At 41.6% G+C, this 18,941-nt stretch overlaps 1 protein-coding gene across 8 annotated transcripts in view; it reads right to left on the reverse strand.

Moving 5' to 3' along the window:
• Window positions 1-18,941, reverse strand: part of COBL (cordon-bleu WH2 repeat protein) — a 270,191-nt gene that overhangs the window by 137,378 nt on the left and 113,872 nt on the right. For 5 of the 8 annotated variants that reach the window (XM_061198312.1, XM_061198311.1, XM_061198307.1 and 2 more), the window contains exon 6: window positions 17,972-18,046. The exons of the other annotated variants lie outside the window; for them this stretch is intronic. In XM_061198312.1, coding sequence (XP_061054295.1) covers window positions 17,972-18,046 — 75 coding nt within the window. The remainder of the gene's footprint in view (window positions 1-17,971; window positions 18,047-18,941) is intronic. 8 annotated transcript variants of the gene reach the window in all.

An 18,941-nucleotide genomic window follows, 5' to 3' on the forward strand; every position in this document is an offset into this window, starting at 1 on the left:
ATGCTGACCAATGACTGATGTGGCTGAGGAAGGAGAAACAAGTGAGAAATAAATGTGCTGATTTTTTAACAGAGACTTACGCCTTAAGAGCTCAGAGTATCTTGTTGACGCTAGGATATGCTTATGAAATGATACAGGAGAAAAAGGCCAATACCTGTATTGCAGCAACGGGTAATTTCTCTCAGCCAAGAGGAGTCACAAGCCTGGAAACAAGCTGAAAGGCAATCAGACCAGCAAAATATGGTGGGGTGATTTCCCAGCTCACTCATCAGCACAGCACAGCGCTCTGAAATGTGGCTTCAAGAGTGGAAAGGGGTCCAAGGGCTCAGCCTAGCAGCACCCTGGGAGGCCCCCAGCAGACACCCTAATGTAACTTCACCACTTGCTCCCCATCAGCCTGTGGCCATTCCTTACCTCAGGTGTGGAAGGGCCTTAATGGTCTGACTGTTTAACAGCCACCTGTAACTCATATATTGCATGATCTCAGGACAAAATACATTCTTATTTAAAAGATGTATACCATGGAATATTGCTCAGCCATAAAAAAGAATGAAAAAATGCCATTTGCAGAAACATGGATGGACCTAGAGATTGTCATACTAAGTGAAGCAAGTCAGACAGGGAAAGACATATGATATCACTTAGATGAGGAATCTAAAAAAAATGATAGAAATGAACTTATTTATATAACAGAAATAGGCTCACAGACATAGAAAACAATCTATGATTACCAGAGGGGAAAGGGGGGGGACGGGATAAATTAGGAGATTGGGATTAACGTATACACACTACTGTATATAAAATAGATAACCAACAAGGACCTACTGTACAGCACTGGGAACTCTACTCAATATGATGTAATAATCTATAAGGGAAAAGAATCTGAAAAAGTATATATATATATAACTGAATCACTGTGCTGTACACCTGAAACGTACACAATATTGTAAATCAACGGTACTTCAATTTAAAAAATTCAAGTCATTTTTAATGCACACACTATATGACATCATAAAGATGTGAGTAGGATTAAAGGGGATGCTGAAATATCACAGCTCTCAAAGGCTACAAGAGAAACATGCCAGGAAGGGCTGTCAGAGCCCCAGACAAACCCCAAGCAGACATAAGTGATCCCTGTTTAATGCTGATTTGAGAAAGAATTGAAGAACACGGGACCGAGTTACGTGTAAGTCAAATAAGAGCAATCACTTGGCCTTGCCGGGAAAGTCCTTGTACCTGTAGCTTGTTGCCAAGCACGGACTCCCACTCCAGTGCCCGTCCTGTGGAGCTGGGACCACACCTCACTCTTCTCCCCACCTCCAGGGCCGCAGGAAGCCCGCACACCAGCCGCTCCAGCATTCACGTTTGCAGGGCTGTCTGCATGTTTATAGACACCGTCTTGGCCCAGCATCTCTTGTTAGCACATTTATCAGACCAAACGCAAGGGAAAGAACTTGGAATAAACTACTAATTAATACTGTCTAAGGTTCCCAGGTAGCCCCTCCCTTTTTGGAAATCCATCACCGTGAGTGTTTTCACAGGGCCCTACCTACACTTTCTATCGCTAAGGAGGAGTTGGCAAGGCAGACATCATTCCAAAATCAAAAGCAGTTTCCTACACAAGGTCATCGGCAGTACAAGTCTGCTTGGAAACAGCATCTCCTCTCATCCTTGTCGGGTGATTTGCAAAGGTCTCTGCGGCATTTCTATTTCTCAGGCCTGAGACGGGGACGCTCTGAATGCTCCAGTGTGGGCATCCTCTAACTCAGACCAGGCTCAGGGATCCACAGTGATGGATCGAATGGAACCAGAGCCGTAGGCCTGCTTTCAGGTACCAAGACTCTTAGGCACACAATTGGTTGAGGACCACTACCTGCCTGCCAGGGAGCTACTGCTATTTTGTTTTATAAGATTAAACTCCAGCATTGCTACAGTTGACCCTAGGTCCCAGTTCTGTCCTCTTGGGTGGGTCCTGGCTGCCACAGGGGACTGCCAAGTTCTTCTCAAACACACGCTGTCTCCGGTGAGAAGCCCACAGAGGCAGGATGCCCTTTTATGAGCACATCACTTAGGCTAAACGTAAGTGGATTAGGCTTTCAAATGTTGCCATTCTTGCTCCTTGATAATATTTCACTGTTAATTTTGCTTTATTGCTGCCAATTATTACAGCTGATATTTAAATATATACAGTCACAAGATATGTAGCAAATCATTTTCAAATAACTAGAATAACAAGAAAGAAGGAATCATCCATAAACTTATGCTAAAACAAATGTAAACATAATCCCCCCACCCAAACTTACTTGTACAGTATTATTTCACCACTGAATGAATTTTATTTAATTAATATTAAGTATTATTTCCACTTATTAAATGAAAATCAGAAATTGAATTGAAAATTAATATATTAAGTAATATTAATATCTTATTACTGAAATATAATTAACTTCAGTAACTTCATTACTGAAATTTTATTAATTAAAAATGAACACACTTAATATGTGTCACCAAATTTAAATTGATAAAGGTTTTGCTGTTGCTTCTGTTTTTGGTTTACAGCATTTTCAATTACCTAAAATCTCATATAGACGCTTACATTCTCTTACAAAGTAAATGAGTAAAGTGCTGCAAACAGCAAGTTAATTTGAACTCAGACCATTTGCTGAGAGCTTCCCCCCTTCGTCCTGTCAAGGGAAAAAGCAGAGAGCGAGGCAGCCTTGGGAGGAAGGCCAAATTCTTGGTCCCACTTCAGGGGTAACATCAGGGACAACCAGCTTCCAGCAAAACCCAGTCTCCCTTCTTTGATTTCAAGCCAAGTGCTGTCACATGGTAGCCAGCCAAGACCTACTTCCCAGGCTCCTTGCCGCTGTCCGTGGCCTCGTCATTACATTTTCACCAATAAAACGTGAGTGGGGGCTTCCCTGGTGGCGCAGTGGTTGAGTCTGCCTGCCAATGCAGGGGACACGGGTTCGAGCCCTGGTCTGGGAAGATCCCACATGCCACGGAGCAGCTGGGCCCGTGAGCCACAATTACTGAGCCTGCGTGTCTGGAGCCCGTGCTCCGCAACAAGAGAGGCAGCGATAGTGAGAGGCCCGTGCACCGCGATGAAGAGTGGCCCCCGCTTGCCACAACTAGAGAAAGCCCTCGCACAGAAACGAAGACCCAACACAGCCATAAATAAATAAATAAATAAATAAAAATTAAAAAAAAAAATGAGTGGACGTGATGTCCAAGCAACCTCCAGACTGGCCACTGGAAACCTCTTTTCACCATCATTCCTTCAAATGGATGGACAGGGAGATGATGGTGGGCATCTGGACTCCTGTGTCCTTGACAGGTTAGGGTCTCCATCCCTGGACAACTCCAATCCTGGAAGGACTATGGGCAGAATCGAGAACTTGCGATCCAAGCCTCTGAATCTGGGGAACTCACTTATTACAGCATCTCAGCCTACCCTTATAATTTGGTGGCTGTCCTCAAAAGATTTGCATGCCATTGATCCTAGAGAGTAAAAGCCCTGAATTCGTGCAAACAGATGGGGAAATATGCTACTGTTTTATTTATTTTTTTAAATTGATCCAACATTTGTATATATTGTAAAATGATCACAGTAAATCTAATTAACATCTGTCACCACACACAGTTACAGAATGTTTTTCTTGTGATGAGAACATTTAAGATCTGCTCTCTTAGCAAATTTCAAATATACATTACAGCATTATTAACTATAGTTCCCATGCTGTATGTGACATCCCCATGACATTAACTTTATAACTTTTATAACTGTTGGTTTGTACCTTTTGACTCCCTTTACCCATTTCATCCACTCCCCACCCCATGCTCTGGTAACCATCAGTCCATTCCCTGAATCTATGAGCTAATTTGTACATTTACTTATTTACTTAGATTCCACATATAAGTGAGATCATATGGTATTTGTCTTTTTTGTCTGACTTATGTCACTTAGCATAATGCCCTCAAAGTCCATCATCCATGTTCTTGCAAATGGCAAGATTTCATTCTTTTTCATGGCTGAATAATGTTCCACTGAATATATGTACCACATTTTCTTTATCCATTTATCCACTGATGGACACTTAGGTTGTTTCCGTATTTTGGATATTATAAGCAATACTGCAATGAACATGGAAGCACATATATCTTTTCAAGTTAGTATTTTTGTTTTCTTTGGATAAATACCAAGAAGTGGTATTTTTGGGTCATATGGTAGTTCTACTTTTAATTTTTTGAGAAACCTCCATGCTGTTTTCCATAGTGGCTGCACCAATTTACATTCCCACCGACAGTACATGAGGGTTCCCTTTTCTCCATATCCTCATCACACTTGTTATCTCTTATTTTCTTGATAAAAGCCATCCTATCAGGTGTGACATGATATCTCATTGTGGTTTTGATTTTCATTTCCCTGATGATTAGTGATGTAGAGCATCTTTTCATGTGTCTGTTGGTGATTTCTATGTCTTCTTTGAAGAAATGTCTATTCAGATCCTGTTCCCACTTTTTAATGGAATTGTTTGGGGTTTTTTTGCTATCAAGTTGTATGAGTTCTTTATGTATTTTGGATATTAACCCATTATTGAACATATGATTTGCAAAAATTTTCTCTCATTCAGTAGGTTGCCTTTTCATTTTGTTGATGGTTTCCTTTGCTGTGCAGAAGCTTTTTAGCTTGATGTAGTCCCACTGATTTATTTTTGCTTTTGTCACCTATGTTTTTGGTGTCAAATCCAAAAAGTCATCACCAAGACTGATGTCAAGGAGCTTACCACCCATTTTTCTTCTAGGAGTTTCATGGTTTCAGGTCTTACATTCAAGTCTTTAATCCATTTTGAGTTCATTTTTATATATGGTGTAAGATAGTGGGTCCAGTTTCATTCTTTTGCATGTGGCTCTGCAGTTTTCCCAACACCATTTATTGAAGAGACTATTCTTTCTGTATATTTTTGACTCTTTAGTCATAAATTAATTGACCACATACGTGTGGGTTTATTTTTAGGCTCTCTGTTCTATTCCATTGCTCTGTTTGTCTGTTTTCATGCCAATGCTATAATATTTTGATTACTATAGCTTTGTGATATGGTTTGAAATCACGGAGCATGATGCTTTCAGCTTTGTTCTTCTTTCTCAGGATTGCTTTGGCTATTCGGGGTCTTTTGTGGTCACATACAAATTTTAGGATTGCTTTTTCCATTTCTATGGGAAATGCCAATTGGAATTTTGATAAGGATTGCAATAAATCCGCCTATTGCTTTGGGCAGTATGGATATTTTAACCATATTAATTCTTCTAGTCCACAAGCATGGGACATCTTTCCATTTATTTTGTCTTCTTCAATTTCTCTCTTCAATGTCTGACAGTTTTCAGTGTACAGGACTTTCACATCCTTGTTTAAATTTATTCCTAGGTATTTTATTCTTTAACACGCAATTAGTAAATGGGTTTTCTTAATTTCTCTTCCAGATAGTTTGCTATTAGTACTATATAGAAATACAACAGATTTCTGTATGTTGACTTTGTATCCTGCAAATTTACTGAATTCATTTATTCTCACAGTTCTTTGGTGGAGTCTCTACAGTTTTCTATATATCGTATCATGTCATCTGCAAATAATGACAGTTTTACTTCTTCCTTCCTTATTTGGATGCCTTTCATTTCTTTTTCTTGCCAAACTGCTCTGACAAGGACTTCCAATAATATGTTGAATAAAAGTAGTGAGGGGGACATCCTTGTCTTATTCCTGATCTTAGAAGAAAAGCTTTCAGTTTTACCCTTGAGTTTGATGTTAGCTGTGGGCTTGTCATATATGGCCTTTTTTATATTGAGGTACGTTCCCTCTATACCCACTTTGTTGAGAGTTTTTAATCGTAAATGGATGTTGAATTTTGTCAAATGCCTTTTCTGCATCTATTATGATGACCATATGATTTGTATCCTTCATTTTGTTAATCTGGTGCATCACATTGATTGACTTGCTGATGCTGAACCCTCCTTGCATCCCTGGAATAAATCCCACTTGATCATGGTACATGATCCTTTTAATATATTGTTGCTAATATTTTGTCGAGGATTTTTGCATCTATGTTCATCACGGATATTGGCCTGTAATTTTCTTTTCTTGTTGGTGTCTTTGTCTGAATCAGGGTAATGCTGGTCTTGTAAAATGAGTTTGGAAGTGTTTCCTCGTCTTTTATTTTTTGGAACAATTTGAGAAGGATTGGTGTAATTCTTCTTTGAATGTTTGATAGAATTCCCCAGTGAAGCCGATTGGTCCTGGACTTTTGTTTGTTGGACCCCCTACCGTTTTAAACAGTAGTCTTAAGTAGAAAATCTGAGAAGGTGACTGTTTGGATCTAACAATGTAGAACAAGTACAGACCAATGTGTTATGCCCCACATTGCAACAGACCCTTCCCCTTAATGGGAGTGGCCACAGCTAGCCTTTCAGACCTCCTAACCCTTGACCCCTGGTCATAATCTGCCTCCACATCCAGCTCAGAAATGGCTCTATAGCTTTATTCTACTCTGGAACAAGGCTCTAGACTCAGCGTCCCTCAGCTCACCTGACTCATGGGTCCTGCTGACTTTGCATCATCCAGAGTATGATTTCCAAGAATTATCTGACAGCAAATAGATATGCATATGGTCCGCATCTTCTCTTCTGTAACCACAGCACCCTAACTTCTAGTCTCAGTTTCTCAAGAGTAAAGTAAATCCCCCCAATACTATTTCTACCTCGCTCCTCAGACGTCAGCCTGGGTAGAGCATGACATCCTCAAGACGGCAGGGGATGCCGGTCTCGGCACAGCACCTGACAGCAGAGCAAAGTTCTCACCTCTGGGGACCTGCAGGGGCCACTGCTGCTCCGTGGGTAGCATCACGGGGGCCAAGATAGGAAGGGGCTTTGAGAGCGTCAGGTGACAGGTACCATACAGCTAACGTCATTCACAGTTCCCGTGGAGCAGGCGCTATTCCACAGGAGGAAGCAAGACCTCAGCACAACATTGTTTAACCAAACAATCCATATTGCTGTGACCCATCAGCAACACTAACGTGAAGCTTCTCTCTCACCTCTGCCTTAGGGACTCACATGGGCTGCGGAGCACTGGCCCTCCTCTCTGACAGTGTGTGTCATAGAACAGGCTGGGCCAGGGGGTAGCATTGGTGTCTGGCAGGTGTTTGGAAAGGTGGCCATGGGCATGCCTGCCAGGTCCTCCCAATGCCTGACCTACACGTGCAGGTCAAGGAGAGAAGGGGGCAGCAACAATTTTCCAAAACTGTCAAGAGAAGTGTGGAACATCACCTCTTACTCTGAAATTCTTTCTACTCTCCTCTCTCCAGGGAGGGAATCATTCAAAATCTTTGCATAAAACTTATAGTGCTGGGTAACTTGGGATATAAACTTCAGCATTAATAACTTTCTTTTTTCTGTGTGTAACCTGACTCTGCTTATACTAAATGTTTGTCTCTAGTAACAAAATGAACCAGAAATCAGTTTTCTTTGGCTGTACTCTGAACATGTCATGCACACGCTCAGTGGGCACATATGAGGTCCCTCCTCTTGGTTCCAGGCACCACCCTCGTTGCTAGGGATAGAGTCATGAAAATATAATAATAATAATGATAATAATAATAATAATAAATGGCTCTTGCCCTCACAGAGCTTAAAGACAGCTCTCCTTGGTAATGAAAAGACTGCACGGTTCATATGTACTCTCAGCTTCATTTGTACAGATTTCAACCTCTTTCCCCATAAATTAATACTCAGAGCCAGATACCTAAGACGTAGTGTGTGTTAAACAGACTGGCAACTAAAACCAGTAAACGCCTGACTTAAGGGATCCTGAATGGAGGAACATTACATCTGCTTGGTACTATTTAAGTTTTACTCCATGAATTGTTTAGAATCTGTTCTAGGTCCCATTATGGTGACTTATATGGAGGAGAGCCCGTGTCACCTGTAATGAAGATGCTAGCATCCACTCTGCCAGCCTCCACTCAACCACATGGCATTCACCTCACACCAAGACAGAGATGGCAAGGAAATTCAGATGCAGGTGAAAATCACATTTTTTTTTCTGTAAATCATGGTATTTTCAAAGAAACAACCTGCATAACCATCTGCATTTATGATTTGCTTGTATTTTTGTTATAAAGCTAGAAAATCATCCAGACAATATATGACAGAAATCCATCATGCTAAAGGAAACAAATAGCAAAGACAAACCACTTAGGAAATATCACTAAATATGTATTTTTATAGTTTAACCAAATACTCTGATCAAATATCTATCAATATCTATGTCATATATTTTATGCGAGCCAGAGAGGCAAAACATTCCTTTCTCACCTTTTTATTTTTCTTAGTTTTTCTCCCTTTTTTATCTCCCATATCCAATCAGTGGGTACTGTCCAAGTTTATCAAATTATCTCAGTCTGAAGCTCGGTGCCGAAATTCCTTTCAGGTGCCTCCTGAAAGCTGATCTCAGCGTCTCCTCCAAAAGGAGACGCCAGGCTCACTAGGGTCACCCAGCAGGAAACGTCACGAGCAAGCCTTAGGCTTCATTGAAGGCTGTCCTTCAAGAGTTATGCTTACGATGTAATTATAGATACACACTGTGTCATCTGGGGCAGCAAACGTTCTTCACCAGGTAAATATGGGCATCATTCCGACCGCAAGATGAGAAGAAAGCTCTGGTCCTTCTCACCCCAGACTGAGGGTCGGACACTGAGAAGCAGGAAGTCATATATTCAGTGTGTTTCCAATCCAGAGCCATTGCAAACTGCCCTTGACACGCGCACACCTGCACACGCACACGCCCGGGAGCACCCGGCCCGTCCCCTCTGCAGGCACAACCTCCCCACGTCCCCTGTGGACCAGCTCACAGACTTGGTCCCAGCGCAGACGCACTTGCCCCTCCGCTCCGTGTGCTTCTCTCTAAGCCCGACTCCACCTCTCCACCCAGGAGCCAGGGCTCGGGGCCTTGGCTCTCAGCGCAGAGCTTCACCTGGGAGCTCATTAGAAATGCCAAATCACAGGCCCCATCCCTGGACCCCCTAAATCAGAATTCTCACAAGACCCCGCGATGCCCTTGTGCTTGGAGTCTGAGCAGCGTGGGGTGGGGGGCACCCCTGTGTGTGTCTCTCCTGAACGCAAGGCGTAGCCTGGATCCTCGCTGTAGCCCAAGTGTCCGGTGGCCCCCTGGTCTCCTACAGCAGAGCCTTGGTGAAATCTGCCCAGAGAGGGGCTCGGGCAGGGGCGGAGGGGAGAGGGATCACTGTGTGAGGCACCCTGCATCTTCTTCCTTTGCTTTCCCCCCACCTCCCTTCTGTCCTTCCTTGTCTGTTTTTTTCTCAACATTAACTTTTCTTATTCTATGAGTGAAGATTCAGACTTTGCGAAGGTGTCGTACATATAGACAATGGAATACTACTCAGCCATAAACAGAATGAAATAATGCCATTTGCAGCAACATGGATGGACCTAGAGATGATCATACTAAGTGAAGTCAGTCAGAAGGAGAAAGACAAATACCATATGATATCACATGTGGAATCTAAAATATGACACAAATGAACTTATTTACAGAACAGAAATAGATTCACAGACATAGAGAACAGACTTGTGGTTGCCAAGGGGGAGGAGTGGGGAGGGACGGACTGGGAATTTGGATTAGCAGAGACAAACTAGTATATACAGGATGGATAAACAACAAGGTCCTACTGTAGAGCACAGGGAACTCTATTCAATATCCTGTGATAAACCACAATGGAAAAGAATATGAAAAAGAATAGATAACATGTGTAACTGAGTCACTTTGCTGTACAGCAGAGATTAAACACAACATATTGAGAATCAACTATACTTCAATACAATTTTAAAAAAGATTCAGACTTTGGAAAATCATTACATACATCGCTAAAACAGACAGACATACTGTGCACTGTTTATGAACATATAACCATTTACTGTATTTTTAAAATATAAAAGCTTCGAAAGGGCTGTTATCCCTGGGGAAGGAAAAGGGAAAGGGGTCTGCTATGGTTCTAGAGGCAGTTGTGTCTCCATTTGCCGTATTTCTTAGAAATTTTCAAAAAGACATGAGACAAATTGGGCTAAACGTGAACATCTGTTAATCGTGGGTGGATGACTCATGACTATTTATTTTATTTTGCAACTTTCTATAAATTGGAACTATATCAACATTTTACAAAGGGGAGAGGCCCTGACAGCAGGGTCTGTGTCTAAGGGGGGAGCCTTGACCTGTAAAGCAGAGGGAAGTTAGGGCCTCCCCACTACCACTAGGAGTGCAGACCTGTAATCAGCTCCGCAGGAAGTAAAGGAAGGAATCGAGGTCAACCTGGGGCACATTTAAGATGGAGAAATCAAGAAAATATGAAAAGATGGGAAGAGGCAGCAAAGGCCACAGTGAAGGGAGAAATCCAGCCCAAACCACACCAGGAGAGGAGGAGGAGGCCGGTGGGGGGGTGCTTCAGGAGGACCCCAGGCTCCAGGGTGGGCGAACCAGGCCAGGGGGCATCCAATACAGGTCACCTTGGGGGCAGGGCCTCGAACACATGTGCAGTCGTTGGAGGATGCTCGGCGAACAGATGGGGAGAGGCAAGCGGCCTCCTGTGTTTGGAACAGAGGGGGCGTGGCAGGTGGCAGCCCCAGCTGCACTGCCATCCCGCCTGTAAGAACTGGGAGAAGCTGGAAAAGAAAAGCATGGAGCTCAGGGGCCAAGAGATGCTCAGGAAGAAAACGAAGCACAGCGCTGGGGCGGATGCAATGAAGCAGGTGGGCAAGGATTTGAGAGAAGCTGAATGCACACACCCGGAGAGGCTCCAGGCTCACCACTTGTCAGTCTGGACTGAGACTCCAGAACAGCCTGTCTGGAATCCCGGGGGGATGCTCCCCGGATGAGAGGAGGTGGGGAGAGTGTCTGGGGGTGGCAAGTTGTGGAGGACGGTCTTAGGCTGAGTGAGGCGAGGCCACCACCACAGTGGTCATCAGGTGTCTGGCCAGGATCCCCCTTCACAAAGCCTTGCTCTGCCTGCTAAGTGCACAAGGCTGCACCCAAAGCAGTGAGGCCAGAAAGGAGGCCGTGGACGAGGCTGGGAGAGAGGCCACGGGGAGGCCAGCAGGAGAGGTGACCACGGGGAAGAGCGAGGCAGTGGGATTCGGGATGTATTCTGAAGGCAGCAGGTGGGCTTTGAGCTGGATGGCAGATGGAGCGTGGAGAATGGAGGAAGCAAAGGGGGCCTCCAAGGTTTGGGGCTAAGCCACCGGGATGACAAGCTGCCTTTCCCCAAGTGGAGAGGGCATGGAGGGACCAGGGGTCTGCTTCTCTCTGCCACCTAGTTTGAGAAGCAACTTGAATGCCATTCACTCAACCAGGCCGTGTGCAGGCAACTGCAATTCTACGGATCTCTGCTTGTCCATCCAAGGGCAGGAGAAGGTCACAAAAGAAATACAGACATTAGGAAAAAATAGATACTCATGTTTTAAGGGAAATAAGGAAAATGAGGAAAATCAGTGTTTTGAAATGGACGTTTTTTACCTCTCATTCCCTACAAACATTGAATCCTCAGCCAAGAGGTTAAACGTCTACATTTCTTGTTTTCACTTTGAGAACTCAGTATTGGCATGAGGCCCTTCAATCAACCTTTTAGGCTCTAGTTAGAAAATATTATTCCCATTCTAAGAATCCAGTGTTTTGGAAAAAAATTCCTTGAGGCTTTAAAAACAAAACCTTCCTCTGACAGTTTCCAGATTTGCGTTGGAGAGCATGTGACATGAAAACTTTAAAAACTACTGTGAATGGGCAAATAGGTATGCAAATAAGTTTAGGATCATTTTTCTAAATTACATTTTTGGGTCTGCGTCCTTTCCACTCTTTGATAGAAGTTTCATAACCAAGACACTGGATCTGAAATGAAAAACTGAGTGGCTATAAGTACTGTTATTTGTTGCTGGTGGCATCACGCTTTGGGGAAGCAACGTGGAAACATGTGTTGTCTTGAAAGCCATAAAATTGTCTCACCCTCTGATTCCCTAATACCTTTGCAAGTCTCTATTATAAGGAAAATTCCCCAAATGAATATGGGCTTTGGGGACGAAGATGGCCCTCTCATTATTTATAGTTCCAGAGAAAAAAAGCAACAAGTAACGGGGCAGAGTGATGCAGCTTAGCAAGTGCCAGCTACAAGCCCCTCCCAGTGCCAGGAGCCCTGGGAGTGATGATGACAAACCCACTGCACACACGGGGGAGGGGAGGCTGTAAAGGTCACAGAGTTGTACGTGCTAAAGTCAGAATCCAGATTCAAGCAAACAGAAACAAAAGCCACACTTTTCCCTCTTCCTGGATGATCACACAACCTTTAAAAAATTAAGAGACCATTGTTGTACCAGAGCGAATTGTAAATGACATGACGCTAAAGGAAAAAAGCACAACTCTGTGTACATCACAGTTGGCCTTAGGCACCAGAAAGGCTCAAGAGAACATACAAAGTGACGAGAAATTGTGTTGGGCTGTTGGCATTCCACGTGACTCCCTCACTCCCCATTTAAAACTTTCCATATGGTACTTATTTTATAATCTTGAATATAAAACATTTTTGAAAGGTATACACTAGATTTTTAAAATATCTCTTAAAAATGGATGTATAACAAAAATTAGTTCTACAGCCCAAACGTGGCTCAGCCCTCGATTTTGTGAATGCTCAAAAAACAGCAAATTTTAGCTTTTTCAGGCCAGGAGTTTCAGCAGGACTTGCTGTGTCTGGAAAAACACTGCCCCCTTGTGGCGGATCTGACTCAACACGCATTTTGGGGGGCCAGCTCTTTATCATCCGCTTGGGACGGGATTCTTAACAGACCCGTGCAAGCCGGGGAGAAATACAGGATCTCTGATGAGCATGGGACTCAGGGCACTCAATTATGGAACTTGCTTTACAACTTAGTTTTTAATAACTTTTTCTGAAAGTGTCATATTATTGATGGGCATCCCTCTCAACTTCTTGGGCTCCAAAGGGCAGGACTTCAATACAGCAGCCACCTCCATCCGGGCCAGATGACTCTGCGGGGACATTTCAACCTGGACCCCAAAAGCTTATTCAGGCTTTGGATCGAGAATCACTTCAGAACATGGTGAGCAACTCCTAGGATGATGGAAACCTTCCATAATCGCCTGAACAGGGGAAACATGGCCCCAGATGATTTTTTAAAATTGAGGCAATGCTTTTTAAAAATCATTCACCAAAAGATTTTATAACAATGGTAATAAGCAACACAATGGTGTCTGGTATGGCTCACATTGATAAATTTTTAGGTTGGTCAAATTTATAGCATTTAAATGAAGGCCAGGGGCCTATAAAAGGTCAGTCACTACAGTTCATTTTACAATTTGCCCAAAATCCCAGAGTTAATACAGGATTAAGAACTCGGGTCCTTCTCGTCCTACACCAGAGCATTATTTACCACCTTCCCAGATGCTGCGGTATCCTGCGCGTGTGGCATTTCTGTGCGCTGGATTACAAACGAGCTCAGCTGTCTTGTTCCATCAAGGTGCAGAGTTCATACTGCTGTCCATGTGACTTAGGAAAACAGCAGAGGATGGAGACCGAGGCCTGAGGACCGTTCCCACCTCGCCGCTAATCACATCCAGTGGACCCTGACCACGGTCCCTCCATGTGTCTCAGGGCCCAGATCTGTGGGATACCACACATGCACAGAGAAGGGACAGTTTCCCGGAAAATGCCAAATTCTAGGAAAACTGCTTGAAATTATTCGTGAGGTGATTATATTCACTCTGATTCAAGGGTCCTTTGATTAAGAAAATGAACATGTATCTTGGCATAGACTAAACGTTAGTTTACATAAAATTAATCTTTCCAGGAAAGATCTGACTACTTTGGCTATCTACAAACCTTAGGATAATTTTTTTTAAATGCAGATCTATTCTCTTCCGACTCTTCCGGTTACAAATATAAGAAACTAGCTGCATTTTCTCAAGGAAAAATAACAATACTATCTGGAAAGTTTCTAATGAAGCTCTGATCCAGTTTACTCACCATTTCAGAATGCTTCCTAAAGTTTTTAGCCCTGCTCTATAATTGCTAATCCTTACAAGGATGCTGCAGGGTGGATGGCGTTGTGCCCATCATACAGATGAAGAAAGGGGAGACAGAGAGGCCCCCTCTGCTGCCTGGGAATAAAAGCTCAGCTCTACACCCCAAGGGCAGATGCCTGCACTCAGCTAGGAGTCAAGGGCTTGGGGAAATTTATAAAAACAGGAGCAGCGCTCTTAAGAAATGTTACATCACCAACTTGCTTGATAAAAGAAAGCATAATCTCAAACACAGATAAGACATCACAGACATGAAGAAATATAAACATGAACATAAAACATTGAGAAACAAAAGCAGACATCAACGGATTTGACCAGCCACTTGGCCTCCGGAAGCTGGGAATTTCTGCGTCTGCGTAAGGAAGGCTGCACCTACTTTACAGTGATGTGGGGAGGATGAAACGAGATTATTTAACTAAGCACGGGCCTGGCACAGGCAGGCAGGTAGTGGCAGCTGTGGGCATCGTCCTCTTTGGCCAGCATTATTTTATTAAGTGCTATCCTGCCCTAGGACTTCAAACCCAGTAAACTCTTATTTCCAGGTGAAGAGTTAATCTACCACATTGCCAATTCCTTTATTGACTTTGATTTCTAGTAAAAGTCACACATGATTTTAAAAAATGAAAAAAAAAAAACCATCCTAGAGACCACTCCATATCTGTATTGAATGTTCTTCCTGCTTCCCTTAAACTGCTCTGTGTAATCAGTTCACTTAGCTCTACAACAAACCTGATGATATAATGATGTTGAGTCTTCATATCTAATATGGCCCATCTTTCCATTTGCACAAAATTGTAGAATTTTATGATTTTCCTCATAAATGCTTTGGATATTTCCTATGAACTTTTTGCCTAGGTTTATCCATCTATCTATCTATCTATCTATCATGTCATGAATGTGTTCTTAGGCTGCATTAGTTAGAAAAAAAATCTCACACAAATTAGCAATGCCCACTGCAAAACTTATGCTACCATCCATTGCTGTAGAAAAAGTAATAACTCCTGGCATGTTGTAATAACCAAAGAGGTGTGAGCAGTCAAGCCCTTCAGGGTAGTTTAACAGATCCTCTACTCAAACACAAAGTTTGCTGGCAGAGTGTGCGAAATATTAGAAGACATTTTCCAACAATCTGTGGCCAAAATTGAGGCTGACAAAAGATAAGCCTTACAGACTAATTGAGTGCACGGACATTTTAAACCATTCTCAGTGGATTGAAGTCTCTTTTATAGCAAAGAAGCAGCACTGCTGATGTGGTTATGGTAAGGAAAGACTTGCTTAAGATTATACAGCTGAAGAAGAGACCTTCTCATTATGTAATTGTACTCAGGTTAATTTGGGGTCGGATGAGAATACTGGTCACATGCGTTTCTACGGACGAGCTGTGGCCACCCCAGGCTCCAGCCCGGCCTGAGTTCCCACCACGAGTTAAATCCTTCCTATTGGAAACCAGCAAGATTTGGTTGTCAGAAAAGTTGAGAGCTGATTTTCAAAGAGCATTAAAATATAGGAATCAAAAGGGAAAACAGCATCAAGTCCAGGGCATTAAACTCCTATGTTTTTAAAGTGATGGATGAGAAACTGAGACTCTATAGTTAGCTACCTTTAGATTCAGAACTGAGATCGATAATTGTCAGGAGGATACATATTAACACACTTATTCAAATTAAAAATATGACTTGACTTTTTTTTTTTTTAACCAAAAGTAAATGTGATTTGGCTTTTTGATTGGACAATAAGGGCACATTTTGCTAATTAATTTATATGGCAGACATTCTCCATAAATTGAATGGGCTAAATCTATAAACCTAAGATCCTGACAAAAACAGACTTAAAGTTTGGGATGAGATCTTTAACATTCACTAAAAAACACTATTTTGGCAAAAGTGAGTAAAAACTGACAATATGTCAATTTCCTGAGTGAAAACTGACAATATGTCATTTTCCTCGAAACTTACTGATGATATATTAGGTTTAGAAAGTGCCTGTGACATCCAACAGCACACACAGTCACAATTTTTTTTTTTAGGTGGATGGATGTTAACTAAACTTAATTGTGGTAATCCTTTTGCAATATATACATACATCAAATCATTATGTTGTATGCCTAAAACTAATACAATGTTGTATGTTGATTATATCTCAATTTTTAAAAATGGTCAGCTTTGCTATCCCTTAGCTCAGATAAACATGTTAGTAAAATCAGTAGCTGGGACACATGTAATTCTAACTTGAGACTTCTGAAAAATATAACATGAATGAAAAGAAGAGTATGATGTCAAATTGCTCATTATGATTTACTTCAATTATCTAGAAACAACTTATACAATTTCAGAAACTATATCACACTTAATGATAATACTCCTTTATATGTATATAATACTTTATGAATAAAAAATTTTTTTCACAACATATATTATTTGATTTCTACTGTATTTGTTCCTTTGGGAGAGATGTCTTCAAACATTATTTTAAAAAAAGAGAAAGTGCCTCTGAGTAATGAGTGTAATTATTATCTGAGAAATCTTGATAAAGTGTTTTTCTTATACCTCCCAGAAGTCAATAACTTTAGTGTGATTGAGTAACAACCCCCCTGGCAAGTCAAATGGCTTCCAAATCTTGGCTATTGACCAATTAAACGAGAACCTAGTCAGGTACAGATAAAAGATCAATCAAAATAATATTTGATAATAGATCACTATGTGACTGACCAGAAGGACTTCAAAGAATTGAAAGGCACTGTTATAGCAGTAACCTTTTTCATCCTCTTGTACTTATTTATGTAAAATATTTCCTCAGGGTTTAAACCAATAAAAACGGAGAGAGTCACACGATTAATGTTGAAGCTTTTCTGGTTTTATCCAGAAATCATGTTCATTAATGGGTATATGGAATAAATTTAAAAATTACCTTTCATCTTATTAAAAGATGTCTTTTCAAGAAAGATTTCCTTTTCATGCTTAACAATTATATATCAGCAGTTGTAATATATTTATATTGTTTTTATTTATTTGCAATTGTAGTAAGAACTCAGTCTAGAAGAATATTTTCCTACCCACAGTTTTATGATCACATGAAATTTAAAAATCTAATTTAGATAGACATTCTTGTTTTGTATCACATTTCATTTCAACTATGTAAAACAGACTTTTAAAAACAAAATATATATTGAATAGAATACAATTTTACGTGGGACCAGTATGGAAATGTGAAATGAAGAAAAGGAATAATAATGCAAAATGTTTTACTGTTATAGAAGAGTTTGTCTATGTGATTTGTCTATGTATCTATGTGATTTTTAAAGTGATGGTATCAAACTTTATTAGATACATTTAAAATGTCAATATTTATAAGACGCTATGAAATATTTTCTTTCAAGTATTTAAAATTATGAAGAAGCTTCTTGTATGCCAACTTTGAAATGCGAGGGCACAGAAAGTTTAAAAAATTTCTTTCAACGTATGGCTGCAGAATTTAGGAAACAGGCTGTGTGGCTCCAAAACCATCAGCTGCTCCTGAGAATTCAGGGAAGTGGTTTCAGACGGTGTAACTCAGTTACTCTAATGAAGGGCCCTCCCGATCACGCCGGCTGGGGCTGGAGAACTGGAAACTAACACATTCGGAAAGTGACATATTTGCTCATCCTCTGAATGTACCATGGGCAACTAAAAAAGAAGCCACATGACGCTTTGTGCATCTATCTAGTTTTTTAAAACCCACAAGACAAAAAAACTAAACTAATCTATAATTTCATTTCCCGGAAGGTGGTGCAAAGCCGCCGGAAGCCCCACGAGGTTAGCGCGAAGCCCCTGCGGTGTTAGTACTCACGTTCGAGCCCCTTCCCAGTGTGGACTTGGAGGCATCCTCATCGCTCTCCGCCCCCGGCTGCCTGAGTTGCTCTGCCTGGAACAGAAGCAGGACCCCCGTCATCTCCAGGTGAGAGCAGGGTCACACAGAACAGTTGTCCTTAGCAATTATTAAAGCAAACCACGCCAGCCTGGCCGTCCCTCAGGGCAGCAGCGTCTGCATAAACAGCTGTAATCCACGGCCTCGATTCCTCAGCTTAGGAACCTGAAAGCTGTTCTAAAAGAGCCCCTAAGCAGTGCTCACAGATCTGACAACCACAATTTTGAAATTCATGACTCACGGAGTATGAGTTTTCATTTTGTCTTTTTCCCCAGAGCATCTCTTTTGCTTAGAAGAGATGCAATATGAAAACAGCAGTGGGTCTGAGCTGATCAATTAGCTCTGAAAACCAATTCATTCAGTAGGTTATGAGGATTTCTAGGTTTTAAATTCAGTTTACCACTGCATTGCTGATTGATTGGATACACATCAAAGTAACTCACCAAATACCTCACTCCCTACCCATAAAAGGTGAACAATAATGACATCTCACTTCATTGTTTAAAAGAAGGTTTCCCTTGATGGTGTGGTGACCTCCAGACAGAGAACCACCAGGTGCCCTGGAAAATACGGCTCTGGGGCCCACCCTGCCCTCCCAAATGAGGATCTTTGGGGATGTGACCCAAGAATCCAATTGTTACACTAGATCTTAAGGTGATTCTAAGGTATTTTCAGAACTACTTGGTTAGGAGGATAAATAATGTCAAAATGAAACAAAGTTATCACGTTGAAAGAACAATAAAATACCAAAGTTTTAAAACAAGGAAGGATATTTGCCCTCATTGACTTCAGCCAAAATATCTTTTTAAGCATATTCTCTATTGAGATTTTACACACACATATGCACGTTTTTTCCTTTAAGTAGATAATAAAGACTCACTTTAACTTTAAA

This window comes from Eubalaena glacialis, chromosome 8 (genome assembly GCF_028564815.1).
Source record: "Eubalaena glacialis isolate mEubGla1 chromosome 8, mEubGla1.1.hap2.+ XY, whole genome shotgun sequence".
NCBI lineage: Eukaryota > Metazoa > Chordata > Mammalia > Artiodactyla > Balaenidae > Eubalaena > Eubalaena glacialis.